Source organism: Eptesicus fuscus, chromosome 10 (genome assembly GCF_027574615.1).
Source record: "Eptesicus fuscus isolate TK198812 chromosome 10, DD_ASM_mEF_20220401, whole genome shotgun sequence".
In the NCBI taxonomy this organism is placed as follows: domain Eukaryota; kingdom Metazoa; phylum Chordata; class Mammalia; order Chiroptera; family Vespertilionidae; genus Eptesicus; species Eptesicus fuscus.
In genome coordinates this window covers 30997228-31022900 of record NC_072482.1, presented here as the reverse complement: position 1 = coordinate 31022900, position 25673 = coordinate 30997228, and the positions used below count along the sequence as shown (strand labels likewise).

Sequence of the window (25673 nt, the reverse complement as noted above, 5' to 3'; positions counted from 1 at the left end):
TCTATAGTAAGTAAATAGTAAAGATTATAAATAAAATTGGTTATATTTTTTCCATAAAAGCAGTTCTTCTCTTCCCCTTGCATTGTTATGATGGCAGGAAAAAAATAATTAAACTGAGCAATGAGTCAGGATCAAGATCTACTTTTAAATGTATTTCTGTACAAATATGTACAAATTTTGGTTGCTTCCTCATGTATGATACCATAATGATGTTGAACAGGCTAAGCAGTGATGCCTGGATCATGAGAGATTGATCATTAGTGCTCAGAATTGGCCTTCTTCACTCTCTCCAAACTAATGGTTTATTTTGTTGACCAAAAACAAAATAATTAAGTACAATATATATATTGGCTTTCAAATTATGAATCAAATTTTGCCACTCAAGCACTGGCTTACCTACCCAAAGAATGGCCATCCCTCAGATGCTCTAGTTTCAAATGACCTTTCCACTGAATAATTATTATTTTCATGCTGCCCCTTCCTCATTCCAAACGGTGTGAAGATTATTCTAGTCAAACACTGGGTCATTGTGAGGAATAGCTAATACGTTTTATAAAAAAGATGTTTGTGTTTTTATTAAACTCACTATATTAAGAAAGTAAAGTATAATATAAAGTATTCAATTTTTAATATATGTGTCTTTGGAGATAGCACAAAGTATTGTAGTTACTTAATTTGCAACTGAGAAGGCACATTAATTATCATGAAGAAGGCTTCTGTATCCAAGGAACTATTGAGGCTCTTTATACTGGCACAAAACATAAAGGGAAACTGGAAAAGCACTACAATTAAAGTCAAAAGACCTATGTTTGATGGGAAGTTACTGAATTATTAGCTCTGTGCCTAAACAAGTCACTCTATTCCTCAGAATCTTTCAATAAAATAAGTAATACATCTACCTCAAAATGTATTTGTGAGGATTTGGTGAGACTATATATGACAGGGCATTTTAAATTATCAACAAAATATTAATATAAAGTTGTGCTAGAATGTTAAAATCATGAAATTAGAAGAAACTTTTATTTTTCTGTTTTATATAACATGCTATGTATTACTAATATAGGCTAAAATAATATTTTTCTAAACAAGTTTTCCTAAGCCATCTTATTGGCATTTAACTTATATCTTCATTATATATGTATATCTTATCACTTTCATTTAATTTTCCTTGACAATAAATACAAATTATATACTAGGCTATTGGAGCACTGTCCATTTTCATTCAAGCTAGCTATAACAATTACTGGAGTTATTTTGATAAAATAATCCTACTTATCAAATGTTACTCTTTAAAAAAAAATTCCACTCATTTGGTTACTTTATGGAAAGTTTGTTTTTTAAATATATGTTACTGATCATACTGATTGAAGAGGCCAGGTTACTAATTTTTAGAAGTAATTCTTAAGTTATAAAGCTTGATAGCTTTTGTTTTGTTTGGGTATTTTTTCACAACTAATATAAAAATTAGTTTTTGTTATTAGGTTTTACCTGTATTGCATCATTCTTTGTTCTCAAATTAATGTTAGCAATATTATCATTGTTTATATATAACCCCATTTCTTGCTTTGAAAGACAAACAGAAAAGTTTTATAAGTAAAACAATTTTCATGGACACGTAGCTGTATTTATTCAGACTAACTCCCTTAACACCTAAATAAAGTATAATGTCAGAAAGCATTTAAGGGAAATCTTTTCTTATCTTTACAATTTTCTAGTGTCAGAATTTTTTTTTAAATATTTATATAATATAGTTTTCCAGTCTATTACCAATATCAAAGTACTTAACACTTAAAACAAGTAATATGCATGCATTTATATTTGCCTATACTATCTTTGGATAAAAATGAAATAATAAATATTTATTATTCATCAATTTGAACTTCCCCAAAAATTTTCTAACCATAATTTTGAAGTTCATTGTTTTTTCTGAATTATTGTTAACATTATGGGGATATGGTTTTAAAGCTCTTCATAGATCTATATAATGAGTGTTTCAACTCTTTTACCAAGAGATGTAATACCATATATTAGATACAGAACAATTCCTGGAAAATGAATTAGTAATTTCTTAGTAAGGAAACATAATGTTCCATATGATTTGCATTAGCAAATAAAGTTTTTGATGAAAACTGAATCTTCTTGGTATATATTGCAGGCAAATCTCAAAACTGAATTTAGGTAAAACTCCTGGTCAAATTACATAATGTTAAGCATAAACTAATTTTACCACATTATTGGAAATTTAAAACTAAAGTTTATCATTTCACTCCTAATTGACCCAAATTTTAAGACTTTTTCATTAAACCAATGCCTGCCACCTCTTTTGCGAAAAGTAAGGACACCCTCGCTATTGCCCCCATAGACGGCACCTGAAGGAGGCTGCTGACTAGTCAGCCCACGCCCTAATGCCTCTACTTAGAGTCAAAACTCCCCTAATCTCTGTGTAGTGGTTGAGAAATTTTGCTTTCTGTAAAGTAGAAAAGTACATTTAGAAATTTTAAAATGTGCCTGAACCTGGTAATGTACATTTGTCTTGTTCAAGCAAATCATAAAAATATAAATCACCTTTATTTAAAAATAAGAAGGTGCACCAAAAGCAATTCAGATAAGTAAGTTTTCTTCATTTTTGGATTTGGCTGCAACATATATCTATATACATATACTAAAATATGTCCTTATTGTACAATTTATTCTAAACATCCACCTATTCTGAGAATTATTTGACCTACTTGCAACTAATGTATTAAAATCTGCCACTCACCTATTACCAAGAGCACAATTTATTAAGAATTTACAGTTTTAAGTTGCAGATTCAAATCTATTGTTCCAAACTAATGTTATCCTAAGAACATATGAACTAAAGAAAATATACATTCTTCAAGGGAATTCCATAAAAATCATTCGGAACGTCATGTCAAAAGGCTGGTCACATACTAGAAACTTCTATACTAATGGTATACAGATTATTAGGTCAAAATGCATAAAACTTCATAAAGACATAGTTAAAACTGTTAGTTTGTAATTTCCCAAAATAAAATTGACACCTGAAAATGTTTGTTACACAATTTAAACATGTTTCATCTAAGAATGTACACATGCAACATATCCAGATGAAATTACAGCCCATTTATTATGACAAGCCAAAATGTGAATGTATTTATTTGTTTATATATATATACATATATATTTGGAGGGAGGTATTTTAAAGTAATTTAATTAATTTAGAATTAAAATTTTTATAAGCTATAAAGTAATTTTTGATATTTAATTATTTATATTACAGCTTACACATAATGTCAACTTTTTATTATTTAGGAAAAGGAAACATTTTTCAAATCAAAAGTACAAAATTATAAAAAGAACTGTTTCTAACACTTCTATACATTTTAACAATCAGTTAATATTTATGTGATGTATGACATTTGAAAAATATTCAACATATTAAATATTGTTAATTTAAATTTTATCATCTAAAGTCCTATTTATAATTTTGACCCTAAAGTCCTATTATTATCAATCATTGATAAAATAACTTTGTTGACCTCCTTTAAAAGTCTAATGATTAATTTAAAGTAGTTAATTCACATAGTAAATAATAATATGTAAATCCTAAATGTCCCATAATGAAAGCAAAATAAACCTTAACACATTGTAGTTTTGCATTTTTCAATTCACAGCTACTTCATTTATGGACTTTAACTGGTGACAAAAATAAAAAATGGGATAAAAAAAATATCAGCTCCAAAAACTGACAAATGTGCAGCAAAAGATAATGAAAACATGCAGTGGTTCCATTAAATTAACAACAATAAATAGAAAAATGTAACTAACGTATTACCAGTTTGTGCCATAAATTTAGCAGCATCAGCTTGTTCCTGAGGGACCCTTTTCTCATGAACAGATCGAGGTCGCTGACTTTTAATTGTATGATCTCCCATCATTCCAAATTCTAAAGACAGAATAAAGGTATATGAAAGCTTGTGTGTAGACATTTCTCACAAATTACATTACTGTCTCATGCAATATGTTCCTGCATTTACCTGGAAGTTACTTGATTAAATTAACAATATTAAATTTGCTAGACTGAACTGCTTGGAATATTTCTAAACTCAAGTCAAAAAAATCTATAAACAAGAACAAGGTTTCAAAAAACAGTAACAGTCAATAAAATGACACACCAGGTTTTAACTCAGCTTAATTAACAGAAATAGTGTCCTCTTTTCTGGTAACGTTGTGAAGCAATACATCAGAAAAAACACAACCAGTGTTAACTGTTGTTTTTCAGAGATGGAAGCCTGACTGCGTGACAGCTGCTGCTTTGCTGTTTAGCAAGGCCCCCCGCACGTTTTTCAGCACTTTTTATTGAGGAATGAGTAATCCTGTATCCTAGCTTTCCTGAGATAAACATTCATTTGATGGATTATTTTTCCAAAGATGAGGTTGCCCGGGGTCCTCAAGAGCTCATAGGAAATGGTGGCTGGAGTAATTTTCATTCTCTCCTCCACTGCCTCCAAAGAAGTCCTCATCTCTTTTCTAACCACATGTAGAGTTATGTTTAAAAAAGGGAGTGACTCCAGGTTTCTGCTATTTAATCCTTTAGTGGTATAACCTCCTCAGAAAGGTGAAAATCTGGGCCTAACTCAGAGACAAATGGGGGAGAGAAAAAAAATCAGCTGAAAAAATAATAGATCCCATGCAATATATTTTTTAAAATTCACAGGCTTACAAATATGCACGAGTTCCATGCTTATTGCACTGTTACTGTAAAATAATTTTAATAAAATCAAAGCCTCACTTATGGAACTGTTGTCTGTTTGGGCTCAGAGGAGTGTAGGTAGGGGAAGGGAATTTCTGAGGAGGTGGAAATCATGGTGATTTCTGTTACACCAAGAAGATTCTTAAGCCCTTAAGACCACGTATTTTATAGATGCCAGAAATGATTAATGATTGAGTAGCCTGGCCGGATGGTTCAGTTGGTTGAAGTGTTGTCTGGTACACCAAAAGGATGCAGGTTCTATTCTGGTTAGGGCACATACATAGGTTGTGGGTTTGATACCCGGTCAGGTCACGTATGGTAGGGGATCTCTCTCTCTCTCTCTCTCTCTCTCTCTCTCTCTCTCTCTCTCTATCTCTATATCTCTCTCTCACACACAAAATCAATAAACATTTTCGAGTGAGGATTACAAAACGATTGGGTAAAACAGATTTTAATGATAGCGCAGCTATATTGCCAGAACTAATAGTGTCAAAATTTGGGAATGGATAATTTCACCAGCTCATTATTTTGCCTTTCACCATCAATCCTTAAATAATCTTCTGCTAAAATATTGCACAAAACGTACTTGTGTAAATAAGCAGTGTATTTTGTAAGCGTTGATTCTACCAACTCTTGTCTTTTATGTAAGGAGAAAGATTAGAACACGTTTTTGTCCATCCTGGCAAATCCCCACATAAATATTAAAGTATGGTGCCTGACAAGTTGATTTGTAAGATATCCTTTCCAGATATTCCATGACATGAGAAATTTGAGAAATCTAAATGTGTATTTGTTTTTTGTCAGTTTAGATAAAATCTAACGCAGAAAATGGAAAATTTCCTAAAATGTCAGTTGGTTTAATCTAAAATCCATCACTATTTTCCATCACTGCCAACATCCTTTCATTCCATTCTTTTATTTGTACATTTTGTGCTACTTAAACCATGTTTCATTATCCTAATAAGTATCTAATCACATATCATTTAGTTCTTTTGAAAACTGACTACTTAAAATGTTTATATGTAGGCTCTTATGCGCTATATTTTAAAATTGTATAGATAATTGAATTTGAATTTTTCTGGTTCTGAAATAGCAAAAGAAGTTTAAGTATGCTTTGCCTTCTGTCCTCTAGAATTTGTCATTTAAATTGTGTGTATGTGATGTGTGTGTGTGTGTGTGTGTGTGTGTGTGTGTGTGTGTGTGTGTGTGTCAGTTAGGGCATTTTAGATCAGAGTGCATGTTTACATAAGTATGTTGGGGTCTCTGATGCTCACACTAAGATAGCTATGGCACTGGGAGGGCAAAGGATATCAAAAGAAATTATTGCATGCCCACAGCTTCTTAACTAAGTAACTTTATTACCTGTTTTCATAGCAAATTCTTTAACTCAGTGGAAACATGATAATAGCACACAACCTGTTTCCTAAAGAAAAATAGTTTATTTGTTCAGAGACTATGATCCTAAAATTTAGTGGTCTGAGTATGCTGGTGGACACTGCTGAGATGATTTTAAAAGTATCATGTTCAATTTTTAATTATTTCTAAAGTTTAAACACAAATAAAGTACTTGTTTTTTCTAAAACAGGCATTAGTAGTTAAGTGAACTACTTCATATTATTAGCTGGGATGTGATTTATATCTCTCAAACATATGCATAATACAATGTAATTTCAATACTTTCTTCACTGTAGTCACTTCTACTAATCGTCAATAATGTTATATGAACATTAGTGTTGATAGCTTATAAGGAGGTCACGGTCTTAAGAAATTCTTCAATCATCTGTGAATTCGATTACATATTATTTACATAACCAAAAGTTGAAATAATATATTTGATTATTGCTCGCAACATAATTTATCTGAAAAATTACTTTTAAAAATTGAAAACTGCCCTGACCGAATGGCTCAATTAGTTGAAGTATAGTCTTATACACCAGAAGGTTGCAGATTAGATCCCTGGTTGGGTGTAAGGCAATCAATCCATTTTTCATTCTCACATCTCTCTCTCTCTCTCTCTCTCTCTCTCTCTCTCTCTCTCTCTCTCTCTCTCTCTCTCAAATCAGTAAATCCATATCCTTAGGTGAGGATAAAAAAAAAAGTGAGAACTAATATGAGGCCTTGATAAAATTGAAGAACTGAAGTCCCCATAAGATACAAAATATACTAAACAATTTATTCCTTTTATCAGAGAGAAAAACAACACTATGGCAGTATTTTCTGAATGTCCCAACCTATAGTTTCAGACCCAAAACAATGTGAATTTGTAAGTAAAACATGTAAGCTATTATCTAATCAAGTGAGTTTCTTTTGCCAATGTTTATGTAACAAGTGTTTGAAAAAAATAACTTCTTTGTCTTAGGGTTGTTATCAAAGGGAATATTTAACAACAAATGTTATGGTTCCATCCATATCTCTCTATGAGATATTTGTTCTTTTTCAAATGATATCTTCTTCACTTCTAATGAAAAGAAAGGCAAATTGTATCATCCAAACTTAGAAAACAACATGGTATTGTTTTTGCTATTCTCTTTTGTAGAGAATATGGTTGAGGTAAATCTGTAGCATAAGTTCTTAATGGTTTGTTGATTCATATTCAAATGATTCTGAGTTGGCAAAGAGACTATACTACATTAGTTACACGAGAAAAATAGCATAGCCAAATAAAAACATGATTTGCTTTGGTGAAAGCAAAGAAAAAAAAGTTATGAAATCAAATGAAGTAATGTACAGCATAATATTGTGTATATACATATGATACATGGCTTATGAAAGTACAGGGTTATTTCCTATGTCTTGATGTTGATGGTATCAATTAAGTGGCGGGGGGAAACTGTATTTAAGTGTAAAACTCAAATGATTGGAGATGAAATCCATATTTAGGTACATTTTCTCATAGACTCATTCACTATGTTTCTTGATAAAAAGCACTAGTCTCTAGAAGTAGGATACAAATAAAGTTATGTGAAAGATAGGTTTTGAAAATCTATTAAGTATAGTTTTATGTCTTTTCTTCCCCCATTCAAGAATATATAAGTACATCATTAAGAAACTAATAGACTTGAAAACTGACACTTGATGGTCAATTATCAGTTATGAAGTTTTTGTCTGGAAATTAAGGGTTATTAAAATGTGAAACTGTAGTAATCAAAAAGTTAAACACATATCCACTTGTTATTTAACCATGTGTGAATTTTTAACGGATAGATAAGCAGAACATCAGATTAGTTGATAATGGTTATGATTGCAATCTTTCTTGCAATGTAAACACTAACTTTCCTTTGCATTTCCGCAGAAATCTTCCTAGCCTGGGCTATTATTGCTTCTCAACAAACTTTCAAAGTTATGTCCTACTTACATTCCATGGCCAAATGGCACTACATTTTGTCATGGAAATAGTCCTGCCACTGCATCCTTTCTCTCGATTTTCTTTACTTGAAATGCCAGCTCTTCTAGACAGGCCTGCAACAAAGCTCCTTTTCAAGTCCAACTCAGAAGGCATCACGTCCATGAACTATTTCCCTATTAACCAATCATAATCAGCCTCTGTCTTTCTTATGTTTTGCTTTACGTCAATAATGGGCTTTCATTTTAACTATTAGATTAAGTGTCTTATTCTTCCCAGTATATTATACACTTCTACGGTAAGGAAACATGGTTGATGGATTTTGAAATCACGTCCTGCTTTGCACATAACTGGGGTTCAACATTTATTTATTATATAAATAAATTTCATGTTAACAATTGTTTTTCCAAAATGTAAGTTTCTGGATATCTAGAACTATTTAACTTTCTTGGAGAATAGTTTGATGGATAAAAAATTAAATTCTTACCAAAGTACTTGAAAGTTAGTTATGTGTGATGAGGATGGACCACATTTATTCTGTCAACAGGTTTATTATCCATAAATGTATTCTAGTTATTATCAAAATATTTTCAATATCACTTTACTTAGAACTTATACCTCACTGCCCTTAAACAAAGCTTGATATTCTGAAACAAAGCTTGATTTTGTCAGTAAACATTTATTAATTACTTAATGTGTGAGGTACTGAAGATATAAAGATAAATAAGAAAGAGTCTCTGATATTCTAAAAGCTCAAGGAAATCCACTAATCATGGCCCGATCCTCTGAAATATGTAAAATTATTTTAATAAAAATATTAAGCTATACTTGAGAACCTTTTTATATTAATTTTCTAGATAACATATTATCCTTAACATGTTAATGACTTACTAATATGTCTCCAAAGAGAACATACATCTTTTAAGCATTCAAATAGACATTTGATTTGTCATATCATAGTGTGTAATAATATTAAAGGTGTAACTCATTGGCAGAATAAATATTTTGTTACCTGGCTGGATTATAGTGGTGTAGACAAATTTTGTTAAGAAACAACTAGAAATTTTCTGAAATAAATTATTATATTTAATGCATTCTAGATTCATAGTTAGTCAGGAGTATTAGTTATTGAATTTATTAATTTATTTTTACACTTAATGGAAATACAGTTGGCTAATTGCATGCAAATAGCTGAGATTTAGACAGTGAAGAGCAGCCCAGATCACCAATCATTGACATCATTCTGTTTTCTGATACTTTTAGAAAATATTTTTTGAAATGTGCTAATACTTAAAAATTGTATTCTGTCACTCAATAACTATTTGTTGAGTGCCTACTATAGCCAGATATTTTATCAAAAGATAGAGCTTATAGGGAAAATGCCTGGAGTCTGTATTACCAAAGACGTTTCTAGAACTGGCATGAACTATTATTAGAAACATGGAATTTTAAAAGAGGCATCTTTTAGTTGAAATTCTGAAGGACACTGGTTAAAAAATACTTTGTGCTGTTGATTATAAAAATACAAATTTTATTTTCCCAAAGAACCAAATAGAAGTCGAATAAGCAGATAGAAGACAACTTCCAAAAATTCAAGAATAAAATTTTATAAAAGTAATCATTAAATGCTTAAATAAAATTGAGTAAATTAATATTATGAAATATTAAAAAATAAAGACATATTAAGACTTATTAAAATCTGAGAAATCCACCATTGAAATTTAAGAAGTTAACTGATATTCTTTCCTCAAAGTTATATTTTTTGGCGCTGCCATAGTTAGATACCTGGTTATAGGGACCAAGATACTGCTGTTTCTTACTATAACCAAACAGAATCTTTCTTTTCAAAATACTTCCACAAAAATTATTTTATTAAATAGTTGGCCATGATTCTGTTAAGTAAATGGGTTATTTTGTGCCACTTACAGAAATGAAAAAACACAGAACTGTCAAGGATATACTGCTGGTATGTTTACAGAACAATTAAATATATTCAGGAATTTTCAATTGAGTTGTTAAATTATAAAACACAAAATATTTTATAGAAATTGTTATCAAATATATTTAGTGTATATATTCTTAAACAAGTATGCTGAAATTTACATTTCTTTATTCCAAATAGTAACTTTGAAATAATTACATATAATAGATTTTTAAAGATATCCCCACATGTGTTTGAAAAATTTATAAAACATTTTATGTAGAATGATTATAGGAAATTTGCGGTATAAACCCTTAAATGATTATGTTTATACTTATTTTCTGTCTTTCTTCTGGGAAATGTTAGTAAATTGGACGCACTGCTCTATGTAAAAAATCATTAATGCATGTAATCATGTAAGAATTATTTGTTAATATTTCTTATATATTATCCACTTGCATTTTGTTATCTCACCTTTTTTGAGATAATTATTGAATTTTTATAAACTATCAGTAGCTTGAAAATATTTTATTTGTTGGTGGTTAAGAAAATAAATGTAGAAATACATAAATTAAAAATATAATTCCACTTGTAATATTAAACTAATAAATGAATGTCTTTTCTTATTGACCTGTATCAGAATTTAGCACATTAGCACATAAGTGGCAAAATAAGATGCTTTACTCTGAGCGCTAACAACTTGTGCAGAAGTCTAAAACTCTTACTCTATAATATTTGGATAATATTATTAAAGTGGCCAACAAAGATCTTAGAGAATCTTAAATATAAGAAAGTAAGCGGTTGTCCTTGGGTGAAGTATTTCTATATTTTCCTAACAAGAACAGAGCGTAGTTGCTTATAGTCTGAGGACATCTTTGGACCCCTGAGTCCAAACTATTGGCAACTCAAATCATTTAGTAGCCCAAAAGTTTACAGGAAAAGAGTTTCATAAGAAAGTCAATGCTTTTTGGTTTGATAGTTTTTATATATATTACCTTTATATACTTTTTATATTATATCTATTTTATTATATAATATATTTATTTAGAATGTTTAAGAAAAATGATTCCTCTATGATTTTTAAATTAAGGCTCATATCCATATGGCACTTTTCAGCTTGTCAAAGCTCATTTTAACTTATTATAACAGTAAAGAATAATTTAACTTAAAGCAATATTACTGTATGCATACTTATTAAAAACACTTTAATAAGATAATATATAAAAATGAGTACATTCTACAACCCAATTTAAGTTTTAAAAATGAGATAAATGTTTACTAGATCAAAATATTTCAATATATAAGAAATGGGCCTGTTTTTTTTTTATAAGACACTGGTATCTGGATATTTCTGACACATCTTTATTGCACTTAAATTATATTTGATTTAGTAGCATGTCCTCAAGGTTACTCTTTGTACCTGGAGGTAAGAGAGGATTTATTCTGTCTTTAAACATTTTAACTTATCTATTATGTTCATACAGATAAATTTTAGAGAATCTAGTAATATCAAAGTAAATAGTTCTAGTCATGTTTTACATTTCTCTACTGCTATATTTCTATAGTTTATTATAGAATTTTTAGCTCAAAGCGTTATCATTTTATACATATTTACTGAGGGAAATAGCAAACTGACTTCCTTAATGAAAACGATTTTACTAAGACATACATATAGCATTTATAATAATTTGTAAAAATAAAAAGAATACCATCTTAACCATTCCCTTACAATTTTAGCTTATATTTTAGGAACAAATGACTATACATGGAAAACATTTTCATTTTTTTCTAGGATATAAATTATCTTTATAATCAAATAGCATATATTCAAACTTGTTTTCTTAAGTTATCATTATTAGTATTAAAGCCAAGTGACATTCCACAGAGAGAACTAAACATTATGAACTTTTTCAAAATAGTGCTTCATGTACCTAAAGATACTTAAGACCACTTTAACAATGTAAGCTAAAGCTGAATGTGAAGGGTGACAAGTAAATGGGCAGCCACAGATGCAGCTCATATTTCAGAGCATCACACCTTAAGATCTCTTGACATCTTTGTTCTCTTTGTAAAGGGGATTCTGGGAATATGATCTAAGGTCTTTTTTATGCTCTACAGCTGTTTTCTCAGGTCAGAAAATGGCCCATGAACATATGGGTTATCTCTCAACAGACCAAAAGGCCTCCCTGAGGACATACCAAGCTTGATTAATGGGTCTGTACAGACACATATGCATTAAAGTCTAAGTAAGGCAAAGAGTTGTATTGGCTGCTTCTAAACATTTTCTTAACTCAATCAATTTTGAACAGTTATCTTGATTCATATCTAGCACTAAATCATGGTTTACTTTGAATTTGAGGTCTCAGACTGCCTAATTCTTATTTAAATCTATGTATCTATGCTATAGCTGGCATTCACATTGGAAAGTAATATTTTTAGAAGACAATATGCTTTCAAAAGCATTTGGTAATGAATAAATTTTATTCATTCAGCAAATATTATATGAGCACTTCATTACATCCCTGACAAGATTCTAGGCACTGGAGATAGAGCGGTGAACAAAGCAGACAAAAGTTCATTTTTGTAAGAGAACATTTTACAGTTAGCCTTAATCTGATATTCAAGGCTTTTATGATCTTATATGAATACTAGAGGCCTGGTGCACGAAATTCATGTGCAGGTACGGTCCCTAGGCCTGGCCTGTGATCAGGGTCATCTTTCCCAGCTGCCCACAGCTGGCCCCGCTCCCTTGCCACCACCCACCCTTGGTTCCGCATTCCCCATCGGGTGATTGGTGCCTGACAGCTGGGGCAAGAGACCAGGAGGTCCCCTGTTCCCACCCACTCACCGGCCCCGCCCCCACTGCAGGTGGCCATCAGGGTTCAGAGCCTGCCGGCCGGGGAGAAAGGAACCAAGATGTGGTCAGTGCGCCTCATAGTGACTGGTCCAATGGTCGTTCTGGTAATTCTGCCGTTAGGGTCAATTTACATATTACCCTTTTATTATATAGAATTAAATTTACTAGCTAGCTCTTTATAAAAATTAAATATAAGCAGTCATATACACATTAGTCAGATTAATTATTTTTATTTATTCTTTTATTCATAGACTTGTTCATATAAAACTAATTTATGTTTATATCTCATACAGATCATTCTACAGAATTAAGATAGTTGTTTAAATAAAATATGTTTACACAAAAGGCATATCACTATTGCCCCCAAAGTATTGTGGTCTCATTGGTTTTTCTTGTATTATCTTTAAATTTTTCTTTCTCAACCTTTTAATTGTTTTTGTTATACACTGGGTCTATTCTCTATATAACTTAGGAGAGACCATTTCTTCATTCTATTCTCTCATATCTTTTAAAATATTTTTTTTGAAAACTCCTCAAGAAGTTATCAAAAAAGTATACATATATGTATATTTTTTTCATTATACCATTCCTCCCTACATTCTTATTGCTAGACATTTATGTTGCTTTCAAAGGTTTACTACCAAAGAAGAGATTCCTATAAATGGCTTTGCTGTGAGGAAGCACAATTTATATTTTGATAGATATTGTCACATTGTTTTTGAAATGTTTCTTCTAATATACTTCATAACAGATAGTGTAAGGAGAGAAAACGCTAGATCTTTTTGGTCTATTTGATTTTTATCAATATAAAATATCCCTCTTTATTCTGATTAGTGCTTTTCATATTTCAATATTCAAGATTTCCATATTTGACTTTTATCTGGTATCAATGCTGTTATTCCTGTTTTATTATCACATTTGTTGGCTATAGCCTTTTCATAGTTTATTTTCAGCCCCTTGGAGTCATTTTATTTTAAGCATAGTCACATATGCAACATATAGAGCTGGACTTTAAAAATCCCAACTGATCTTCTTTCTTTCAATCTGAAATTAAACTCATTGACATTTATTGTATTTATTAAAATGTTAAACTTATTTCTTCCATCTTATATTAAGGTTTCTCTTCAATATTTTCTCACTATTTCTATTTTCCCCCTCTTTCCTACATTTCTTGGATTAACAGGAATTTTCAATTATTATTTTTGTCCTCTAGATATCCTACTTCAAATATTCTTGCTATACACTAATTTTGTTATACATACTCATATGTATTCTTTAATCTATCATTCTTTTTAGTGAATCAATATCAGTACTGTTTCCCAAACCAAGATAAAGGTTTGGGTGTGCTACCACTTGTCCTCTGCCTTGACACACATACCTCATTTACTTCCAAACTGCTTTATAAGAACACTGTGCTTTAATCATTTAGGCTTCACTATTCATTGTATTAATTCCTTTGTTGATATTTTTCTTGGAATTGTTTTTAATTTTGTTCAAGTATATGCTTCAGTGGAGAAGGGGTCTAAAATGGATTTATTTTGCCCTGACACTTGAATGTTAGCTTGGCTAGGCCTAGAATTTAAGACCAAGAATTATTTTTTTCTCACTGAACTTTGAAGATAACTTATACTGAATCCCAGAATTCAGTATTGCCTATGAGGTGTTTTCTTTTCTTTTCTTTTCTTTCTTTTTTTTTTTTTTTAAGGATTTTTCTTTTTATCTTTGGAGTTCTGAATTTTTACCAGCATGTGCCTGGAGCATTGGTCTTTTCCATTCTACTTGCTTGGTAACTCTTTTTCCCTTTTAGGACAGGGACCAGCATCTCAGCTGAGCACACTGAATGAGTTTCCCGGAGCCAACTTTCCCTTGTCTTATCCGTCCTGGGTGTTCCGAGTTACTGCAAGCCGCACTTCACTTTCATCTCAGCCTCTACATAATCACTAAATACTACCTCTAGGTAAACGGAACTCCTGATTTCTGATTATTAAAGGGCATGTGCTAAATCTATTACTTTGCATTTCGTTCTCTGAACAATTCTCTTTCCTGTTTACAGAAGCCTTTAAAGAGACCATCCTGGAATTCCTCTCTTCCCAGGCACCCAGTAATAAAAGGCAATCGGACTTCAAGCCTCCTTGAATGAAACTGCTCTCTTGGAAGTCATTTGCCTCTTAGAAACGGTCACATTCATCTTGAGTCCTTCAGCAATGGATTCCCCATCCCACAGCTTCTTCTAAAATGCTCACTCCCTTGGCTTCCAAAGCTGCTGATTTGCTTTTCTCCCTCCTCCTCGCTGCTCCTCTGTCTCCTTCACTGCCTTGGAGTTTTCATCCTCTAAATGTGCGTTTTGCCTCAGGTTCTGACTCAACATTTTCTCCCTCAGAAATTCCATCCTTTCCTATAGCAAACAGTTTCTCGCTTCCACAGTCTGATGTGTATCTTCCAAACACCGATCCTGCAGTGCCACCTGCGTATTTTGATGGCAAAGTCAGCATTTATGAAAACAAGTGAATCATTTCCTTATGAGAGGTGCTCCTAGCTATGCATTTCACATTTATTTTTAATACAAATGCGGGGCTCAATATAGTTTGTGAATAAATAAATAAATAAATAGCAAAATAAAAGCTGACCAGATATAATGCAGAAAACTGTCTTAGGTTTACCAAATTATCTTGCTGGTCCAGTTTGGTTATGTAAAGATAGGACATATGGTTTGATCTGGAAAAATGAATAACATATTCACAGGTTCATAATTTGAAATTTACTGAGGTTGCCATGGAGGGAAGTTGAGGCTTACTGGGGACAAACAGAGAAAGGAGGTGAGGTTAAAAGGTCTTGGGGAAGAAATAAAGAGAGAGGTGTCCATTTAAATGGTGGGAGGACAAGAACAGAGGAGAAAACTAAGAAATGTGGGTGAAAGAATATCAGAAGCAATTTTAATAACAGTGATATTGAAGTATAAATGTATGTGCTATGCTGGGTGAAATATAATACCTCTCCACCAGAGCCAGACTTACCTTGTTTTAGAGATACTGATAGAAGGTGACTAAAGAAACGAAACACTGCTTTCATGGTGAGATTGGCAAGGGACAGAACAAAGAGAATAGCCACAGAAGCAAAATACAAAGCAACGATTGATATTACAGCTCAAATACATGTAAGAGTAGACAGGAAGCCCAGCCAGTGTTGCTCAGTGGTTGAGCATCAACTTATGAACCAGGAGGTCAGGGTTAGATTCCCGATCAGGGCATATGCTGGGCTGCAGGCTCAATCCCTAAGTGGGGGATGTGCAGGATGCAGCCAGTCGATGATTCTCTCTCATCATTGATGTTTCTGTCTCTCCCCTTCCTTTCCTCTCTGAAATCAATAAAAATATAGTTTTAAAAAAGAGTGGACAGGAAAATATGTAAAGAATATATGTAACCCCTCTCTCAAAGAATCCTTAGGAATATCAGGGAGATATTAAATTTCTAGTTCTATAGTATGTGGCAGTTCAAGACAAGTGTTTGTTTAAAAATTATCCTGAAGGAAAGACAGTCAGTCCTCCGAAGGCTGGGGAACTCAGGAGCATACTGATGACCACTCTAGGATAACAAGCAGACATTCCCATACTGGTATGTGGGTAGCTCACATTGGTAATGTCCATTAAACATGGTTTTGAACCTGATTTTGTACTTTCTTAACCATGTGTGAACCCTAACATCATCTAGCAAATAGTCCAAAGTTCATTAGCCATCATCATGGGTTTCTACAGAGCTGGTGGCCAAGGATAGGCAAGGGGGTTAAAGATGGAATCTCTTACATGCTAAGTCCTTCCCTGTTTCAGTTTAGAATTTTTCTTCCTCCCTCATCCCAAACTTTACAGGGGACACTAGCTCTTACTACCCAATCATAGTGAATTTTTTCACCAAGACTTAAGTGGGAGAAACAATTAAGGTTTTGCTTCTTTGAAGGGAGAATGTCTTCTTTTGTGTTGAAGTTTTTGTTTATTTTTTAATGTTTTACCTGATACTTTCAAATTAATTATAATCTCTTCAAATTGGTGATTCCATATATTATTATAATTTGGCCAGAAGTTTGTCACAGAGGGTATCTTCCTAGCTGGGGTACACCTCGTTTTACAAGTTATTTTAAAATGGATATACTGGTGTTTTTCTGATGACTAAAGTTTTATGAGTCCACATTGGGCAAAAGCTGTACTAAATCTCATTGTTAACTCTGCATTTTTTAAAGCATAGAATTCAGAACTTGTGGACTACTTAGCATTTATTTGTGGTCATCATTTTTAAAGAAAAATATTCATAAAGTAAAATATATGGAAAGAAGAGTGCTCTGCATAGTAAAAGAGCAATAATTTGAGTGAGAATCGTGTCAAAAATTATAGTTTAATGTCAGACTTATTTTGGAGATAAAAATTTTGAGTGCTCAATGGATAAGGCACTTTAGAGAATAAATTCTAGGAGAAAAGTTTAAGCAAATTTAATTATCAAATTTCAATAGAGAATTATAGGTGCCATACAAATATATCGTCATTAGAATAAAAAATTGAAAATATTTAGCTTAGGGGAAAAAAACCACCACCACCAGGAAGAAATGGTAACTTCCTTTGACTATCTGAAAACCTGTCATGTAGCAGAAGAATTATGAGAAAATTAACTGTTATTAACTAAGAAAGAAAGAGTTTAGGGAAAAGAGATCAACTCCATAAGAACAACTTTCTAACAATTTGGGGCACATAAAAAGGAATGGGTGTCCATATAAAGTACCAAGCTTTATATCATTGGAAGTGCTGTATGAATAATGAATTCTATAAATATAATTCCTACAGGGATTTACTTTGATTCCGAGAATCCGTGATTCTTATCTTTCCCCCAAACCTATCTTCTATCAATTTCCAAATCTTAACATATCTCTGTCCAAAGCATGTTCCAAATCTGTCAACGTCCTTCATCTCTACCACTAACATTCTAGTCTAAAACCCACTACCCTGTAACACTTGGTCCACTGCAATAGCTTCCTGACTGTCCATGCCACTGCCCCACCCCCACCTCTCCACCCTGCCACCATTTCTCCAGCTTATAATCTATTCTCCACATAGCAGACAGACGATTTAAATGGTAAAACAGGTTATATAAATACCCTTCTTAATGTCCTTTTATGCCTCCCCAACTCTTAGAATAAGATGCAAGCTCCTTACCCTGGCTCTTATTAAGAACCCTATATAATCTGCCCCCGCCTGCATCTCCAAGATCATCTCACATGCTCCCTATTACCCACTGTGCTCCAACCATACTGGCCTTCTTTTAGTTCTTTAAACATACATAGTTCATTTCTCCTTTGCACTAATTGATTTCTTTAACCAGAAACTCTTCTGACCTTTGCATAGCTGATTCATTCTTATAATTTTCATTTAAGCTAAAATTTCACCTCTTTTAAGAGCGTCTTCCTAACCGCCAAATACAAAGTACCTATACAGTCATTCTCTAGACGTGATTTTAATTCTCTGTGCAGAACTTATCAATATCTGTCTTTTTTATTTATTTGTGTAAGAACTATATCAACCTACTAAACTGTGAGTTTCATAAGAATAGGGATCTTGTCTATCTTGTCCATCACTGTATCTTGTGCCTTGTAAATGACTAAAAAGTATTTTGGAACAGAAATACAAAAAAAAAAACAAACAAAAAAAAAAAACACACACACAAAAAAAAAGAGAGAGAGAGAGAGGAAGTGGAAAAATAATTATTATTAGTGAATAACATCATGATCTTAATCTTATTCACTGCATCATGGTGATTTCCTCAGGTCTATCTTCTAATTCACAAATATATATCTTGACAGTGTCCAATTCAGTGCTTAACGTATCTACTGAACTTTTAATTTCAGTGACTATATGTTTTACTTTTGGTAGTTCTATTATTTCCAAATATATTTTTCTTCCATGTTGTTCTATATTTATTCTTTATTATTTCTATCCCTTTTTAAAAAGCCACTTTAAACATATATTTTTTATGGTTTATTTAAGGATATTTTTTCTGGTTCTTAGTGTGCTCCTTGTATTTTTGTATATATATTTGTTGTTATTTTTGCTGATTCTACTGCATGGTATCTGTTTTCTCACATAATTTATTTTATTTTGTCTTAGCTTATTTCTATTAAGGTTCATCTTGCACAGTATTTTCCTCCCATGAAACTGCTATATTCCTCAGTATAAAAGTGTCTTTCCATAGTAGTAAATTTCTTGACTTTAAGTTGCTACATCACAAAGTATAAATTCACACCATGGTATGTGATAGCATATATTTATTTTTTGGGGGGAGGGTGCCTTTTTCTCTCAACCTAAGCCTCCTGAAAGAAGGCAAGCTTCTTTCTCACTGTGTCCCAGGGCCTTCATGGCCATTGAGTGAAATCTCTCCAGATTGTCTTTGGCAGAAAGGGCAGTTCTTTGATACCCGGGTTTATATAGTTGGATTAACTTTTAGTTCCCCAACCCACAAGGCTAAGGACACTCTTCTCTCCACAAAGCAGCAAGGAATTCCTAATTCTTAGCCATTTAGAGATTTTAACTGTACAAAGCATTTAAAAGCCACCAGCTTACCCTTAATATTTTGCCTTTTGTCTTTTCATTATTACTGTTGAATTTTATGGGCATGTATGCATTTCCCTTTCTTTTCAGTTTAGCTCGTTTTTGCTGTCTTTACATTTTATCCATTATTTCCATGAGTTTTCCATCCACCTCAGCTCATTTTGCTGTGTTAGAATTCTTTTCAATGAGTTCGGCCCTATATTTAAATGCTATTCTCCTCATGAGTTAGGTTCTATTACTAGTCCCATTTTAGATATGGAGTGGTAAGGTTTCAAGTGATTATGTTGCTTGCCTGTCATTATACAGCTAAGATTATGTCAGGTCTGGGATTCAAAAATCACATCTAATTAATGCTCAGGCCATGCTCTCAACTATAAGGCCATATAGTTAACTGGACCACTAGAGTCCTTTTCCACTTTAAAATTAATTTTATATCCATGCACTTTGCATGATATACTTCCCTAAATTGGAATACATGGTCTTATGATGTTAATCATGGTGGAATATAGAATCAGGCTAATGTTTGCTCAGTTTTTATCATCTCAGCTGCAGGTACCTTCCAACTGTTTTGTAGGTTTTTCCTTGATACTTCATGGGAAGGAAAATATGCTAAATTAAGAGTCTCACAATGTGAATTGCTATTAAGTTGCCCTCCAAAAGAGTTATTTACATGAGGTTGGAGATAATGAAAATATTTTAATGGTGAGTAATGTATCACACTGCTTCTTCCCTAATGCTTTCACCCTTGGCAACGGATGCCTTTTTAATATTTCCTTCTACCAAAACCTCCTTTACTGAGCATAAATAGAAAATGCATTTCTATTTTCAATGAAGCATTGAAAAATGTAAGTCCCGGTCGACATTCGATTGATTCTCGAAGCGTCCCATTAAAAAATCAGAGAAATTTATACATTCAATCCTTAAGTTACTGAGACTGAAAAGGCATTAATTAGAATGTAAAGGTTTCTGGCTCCAATCTTAAGAAAATAATAAAATTTTCACAACAATACTCAATTCTTCTTAGTAAATGGCTGAGAAAGAACTGAACTCCTTTTCCAGACAAGCAATCTGTTAATTACTCGTAAAGGTCATAACTGAATCACACAAGAACTTAATTTTTCTATGTAACAGTGCTCTATGTTCTTCTCAAACCCTATGGTTTCTGAGAACCAGAATTTCCCACTACCTCAAAACACTAGATTGACCTCAAAAACAAGTCTGGAAAAAACAGCCTTCCACACATTGAAAAAAAAGAAAAAAAAAAAGAAACACGAAAATCCACCAAATGATGTTTGACATTTAAGAATGACCTTTGTGGAGTAAATAAAGTCATTTTCCAAAAAGCCAACTTTCAAACTTTCCCAGAAACACATTTGCAAATGAAAAGACATCACCAGCTAAAAAAGTAATTACTAGCCAGAAACCTTTTAAAACACACACACACACACACACACACACACACACACACACACACACACACACACCACTAAAATTTGTGAAGTTAAATGCCAAGACTAAGTCAAAATATTCCATCAATTCTCACATCACTTTTGCAACAATGCTGAATCAGTTTTGATAACTCAACTGAAAGATCATTTCCTTTTTAATTGTTAAACCTCTTTCTTGCAGCCTCCTCTAAAGATGAAGAGCATCTTACACTGGTATCCAGCGTGTCTCACAATTCCGTGACTTACATACTTAAAGTAGGTTCACGGTTCGCTTTCTTGACCTCAGTCTTTGCCCTCCAAATCTCATACTGATTTACAAAAGGCAATTTCTAGGCTTTAAGCAGAAGAATGGTTATAACCATTTAAGTCCCACCCTGAGATCAACCAGTGAGAAATCTCAACAAATCCATTAAGAAAGTTACCATGAAATAAACATATGAAATTACACAGTCTTTTTTATTTTTATTGTTCGCACTTAAGTGAAGATTTCTTTAGTACCTACTACGTCACTACGATTTGGTAGAAAGGTTGACTTTTTTACTTCATTTGTATTTCTATGAAATAAAAAATTCTTACTCCCTCACCGAATGTAGCGATGAGGAAGTAAAGGATAATGTAGTAGTACCCAGTTACACTATAAAGAGCTGAGAATCAAAGTTAGGTGTATCTGTTTCCAAGGCCCAAATTCTTTGATCTACAATACTAAAAGTAAACTCACAAAGGCAGGGTATTATTCCCACATATAAAAGTAATTCAAGTTCATTCTAGAAAATAAAGATTTCAGAAAAAAATGTATTATGTGTCTCCCTACTCCCCTACCAAAATATTCTATCATTATCTTCCAAACCTTGGACTCTCTCTTTTGGGGGGAGGCATATATAATAAGAAGTTACTATGTTTTTTGAGAACTTCTATGAGGGGTTAACTAATAGTGAAAAGATTTCACTGTTGAGAACAACTTTACTGAATTAAAATCTCCATTGTCCCCTAGGGACACAGAGCAGCTTTTGCCATTGAAAGTCATCCCACGGGAAGAGTATTGACAGGGTTTCTTCCAAAAGAAGAAAAAGAGGAGGCCTCCAGGGGATCACTGGTGAATTTAGAGGAGACTGAAACATTTCATAATTGGACATTTAGTTAATTCACCAGGTCTGTTTCCCAGCTTGGGTACTGTCAGATAAAGAGGAAAGAGAACCTGTGGGAGATCCTTCCATCAGACTGTGTCAGCTACAAATACAGGAGTGGATTATATTTCTGCAGGTGAGGGAAAGAGATGAGGATTTGGATACCTTCAGGGTTCAAAAATTAAAAAAAAATAAAATAGGATAGAAATGACTGACTCTATCAGTGACCAGGAAATCACAACATGGATTTACTTAGGAGAAGTTTATGGCTTTAATTTGAGTTTAAGGTGAGAGTGTAATTTTGTTGTTGTTGTTGCTGCTGTGTTTTTGTTTCCACTGATTTTTTAGAGATAGTGGAAGAAAGGGGGAGAGACAGAGAGAGAAACATTGATATGAGAAAGATACATCGATTGGTTGTCTCCTGTACGCAGCCCTGCCAGGGATCCAGTCTGCAACTGAGGCATGTGCCCTTGGCCCAGAATCAAACCTGGAACCCTTCATTCTGCAGGCTAGCGCTCTATCCACTGAACCAAACTGATTAGGGATAGAGTGCAACTTCTTCTTCTTTTTTTTTTTTTTTTTTAGAGTGCAACTTCTTAATACAAATATTAGCAGATGGACTAAGAATGTCAATAAGAGGACACAGGCTTATTGACTTTTTACTCTGATGGAGGTAGGGTGAGGGCTGCAAAGTGAATAAAAATTATCGGCTGCTTTGGGGAAGGCCCACATTTGGGGTTGTAAAAGGAAAGCAGAACTTTGAAGGAAGATGAAAAGAAATAGTGAAAGTAGACAAAAAACTAAGAGAATTTCAAGAGAGTGTTTCACCAGTAAAGTCAAGACAGGCGCATTCAATTAACAAAAAGAAATCTCTTGGGATTTTAGAAGGTTACTAGATTTGGAAATTAGTAATGGTGACCCTCAAGAATAAAAAAATTCTAAAAATATGAAAGAAAAAATAAATTGATGAGAAACAGAAAAATCTTAGAATCAATCATTGATAAGGTCAATATATGTGGAGACTCTAATGAAACCAATGAAGACATATAAATACATGAACAAATTAAAAGGCCGGTGTGGCTCTGTGGTTGAGCATTGACCTATGAACCAGGAGGACACGGCTCCATTCCCGGTCAGAGCACATGCCCGGGTTGTGGGCTTGATCCCCAGTTTGGGATGTGCAGAAGGCAACCAATCAATAATTCTCTCTCATCATTGATGTTTCTATCTCTCCCTCTCCCTCTCCTTTCCTCTCTGAAATTAATAAAAATATATGTAAAAAATTAAAAGGCCAACCAATAGCTACATAATTTATTGATTTAATGTTAAAGGTAATGCCATATTTACACATATTAATATTTCTTTGAAATCATTAATATTCAGAAAAAATTTGCAATAGTAATTCATGAAGCACAAGAAATATTTAATTGTCCAATAAACAAAGAAGACAGGAAATGATAAAAAGGACCAGATGTTGCTAATAAGGATCAGATTTATATACACTGGGGAGGGGTTGACTTTTAAGCTTTTACAACAAAGTTATTTCCTGATACAGACAAAATGTTACAGAACTTGGAAAAGATAAAAAGGTACCAAATTTGTTCTATAAAATGAGGGTAACATGCATAGTGAAATATGACAAAAATAATTAAAATGAAAATCATAAGCAAAATAATGTATGAAAAAACTTCTAAATAAAATACTATGTTGAGCTGAGACTGGTTTGGCTCAGTGGATAGAGCGTCGGTCTGTGGACTGGAGGGTCCCAGGTTCGATTCCGGTCAAGGGCATGTACATTGGTTGCGGGCACATCCCCCGGTGGGGGGTGTGCAGGAGGCAGCTGGTCGATGTCTCTCTCTCATCGATGTTTCTAGCTCTCTATCCCTCTCCCTTCCTCTCTGTGAAAAAATCAATAAAATATATTTTAAAAAAATTAAAAAAATAAATAAATAAAATACTATGTTGAAGTTAGTAGTGTATGAGAGGAAAAATTTCTCACAACTAAGTAGGGCCCAGTCACATGATTAAATAAGTATAAATATTGGGAAAACTGTGATAAAAATATAATTTAAATGGATTTGGAAAACTTTGAAATTCACCAACTATTCTGAGTTAAAATTCTTTTAAAACTAGAAATCCTTAATATGATTAGAAAAAAAACAATAAAAACAGTCTCAAATCAATAGCCATATCCTACATAGCAATGAAATTCTAGAGACATCATCATAAGTGAAAAGTACAAAACAAGGATGCTCAATGATTATTTAACACTGGTTTGGAAGTAAATCCAACACAATTAGAATCAAAGCATTTATAAAACAAACAATGGAAAAAGAAAAAAGTTGTTTTTGTTTGCAGACAACAGAATTATTTACCTACAAAAACCAAATTTAAAATTGATAGAATTAATGAGAGTGTTATGTCTGAATTTTATGAAAATACTCAAATGAGTAATTTTATTATATTAACAATAGTAACATAAATCATTTCTTAAAATTACTAAAGCAAAGTGTAAATCAAGCAACAAATTGAATAAACATGCAAAAGCTATATGAAGCAAACAACAAAAGTTAGCCAGAATTATAGTGTGTCAGACACTGTGCTTCACAATAAAATCTTATTTACTTCTCACAATTATCTTATTACAAATGTACTATGTTCTTTTGAAGCTTAGAAAGATAAAAATCCCACAGTTAAGTGGGAAGAGAAAGAGGAAAAAGGTGAAGGAAAAGAGAAAAGAAAAAGTTAAGAGAAAGTGGTGATTACACAGGCAAATATTCATAGACTAGAGGCCCAGTGCATGAAATTTGTGCATGGCGGGGGTCCCTCAGCCCAGTCTGCACCCTCTCACAATCTGGGACCCCTCAGGGGATGTTACTGCCAGTTTAGGCCTGTGGGATTGGGCCTAAACTGGCAGTCGGAAATCCCTCTCGCAATCCCGGACTGCTGGCCCCTAACTGCTTGCCTGCCTGCCTGCCTGATTGCCCATAAGCACCTCTGCCTGCCTGCCTGATCGCCCTTAACCACTCTGCCTGCCTGCCTGCTTGCCCCTAACCACTCTGCCTGTCTGCCTGATTGCCCCTAACCACTCGTCTGCCCTCCTGATTGCCCCTAACCACTCACTGCCTGCCTGATTGCCCCAAACCACCCTGCCTGCCTGCCTGATACCCCTAACCACTCTGCCTGCCTGCCCGATCACCCCTAACCACTCGCCTGCCTGCCTGATTGCCCCTAACCCCCTCTGCCTTAGCCCCTGCTGCCAAGGCTTAGTATGGAAGGACGTCCAGAATGACATCCGGAAGGTCGTCCAGCTGTCTGGTCTAATTAGCATATTATGCTTTTATTATTATAGATGTCATAGATCTGACTGTGGAAGACTTTCTGTACATAATAAAATACGTTATTTATCAGAATGATCATAAATATAATCTAAGGTTTAAAAACAAACCAGGGAAGATATCTGCACAATCTTACTTGAATATATAATTCTGACAAAATAATGATAATAACTAATAAACATGCTCACTCCACTATCAACCCATATAAGATAAATTACAATAACTGTTTTAATCTATTAGATTGGCAAAAGTTAGAAGTTAGACAATACTTTCAATACCATCATAAAATATGTACTCAAGGAA

At 33.2% G+C, this 25673-nt stretch overlaps 1 protein-coding gene across 1 annotated transcript in view; it reads right to left on the bottom strand.

Moving 5' to 3' along the window:
• Positions 1–25673, bottom strand: part of ADGRB3 (adhesion G protein-coupled receptor B3) — a 705567-nt gene that overhangs the window by 437306 nt on the left and 242588 nt on the right. Inside the window, exon 2 of the mRNA XM_054722440.1 lies at positions 3839–3949. Coding sequence (XP_054578415.1) covers positions 3839–3949 — 111 coding nt within the window. The remainder of the gene's footprint in view (positions 1–3838; positions 3950–25673) is intronic.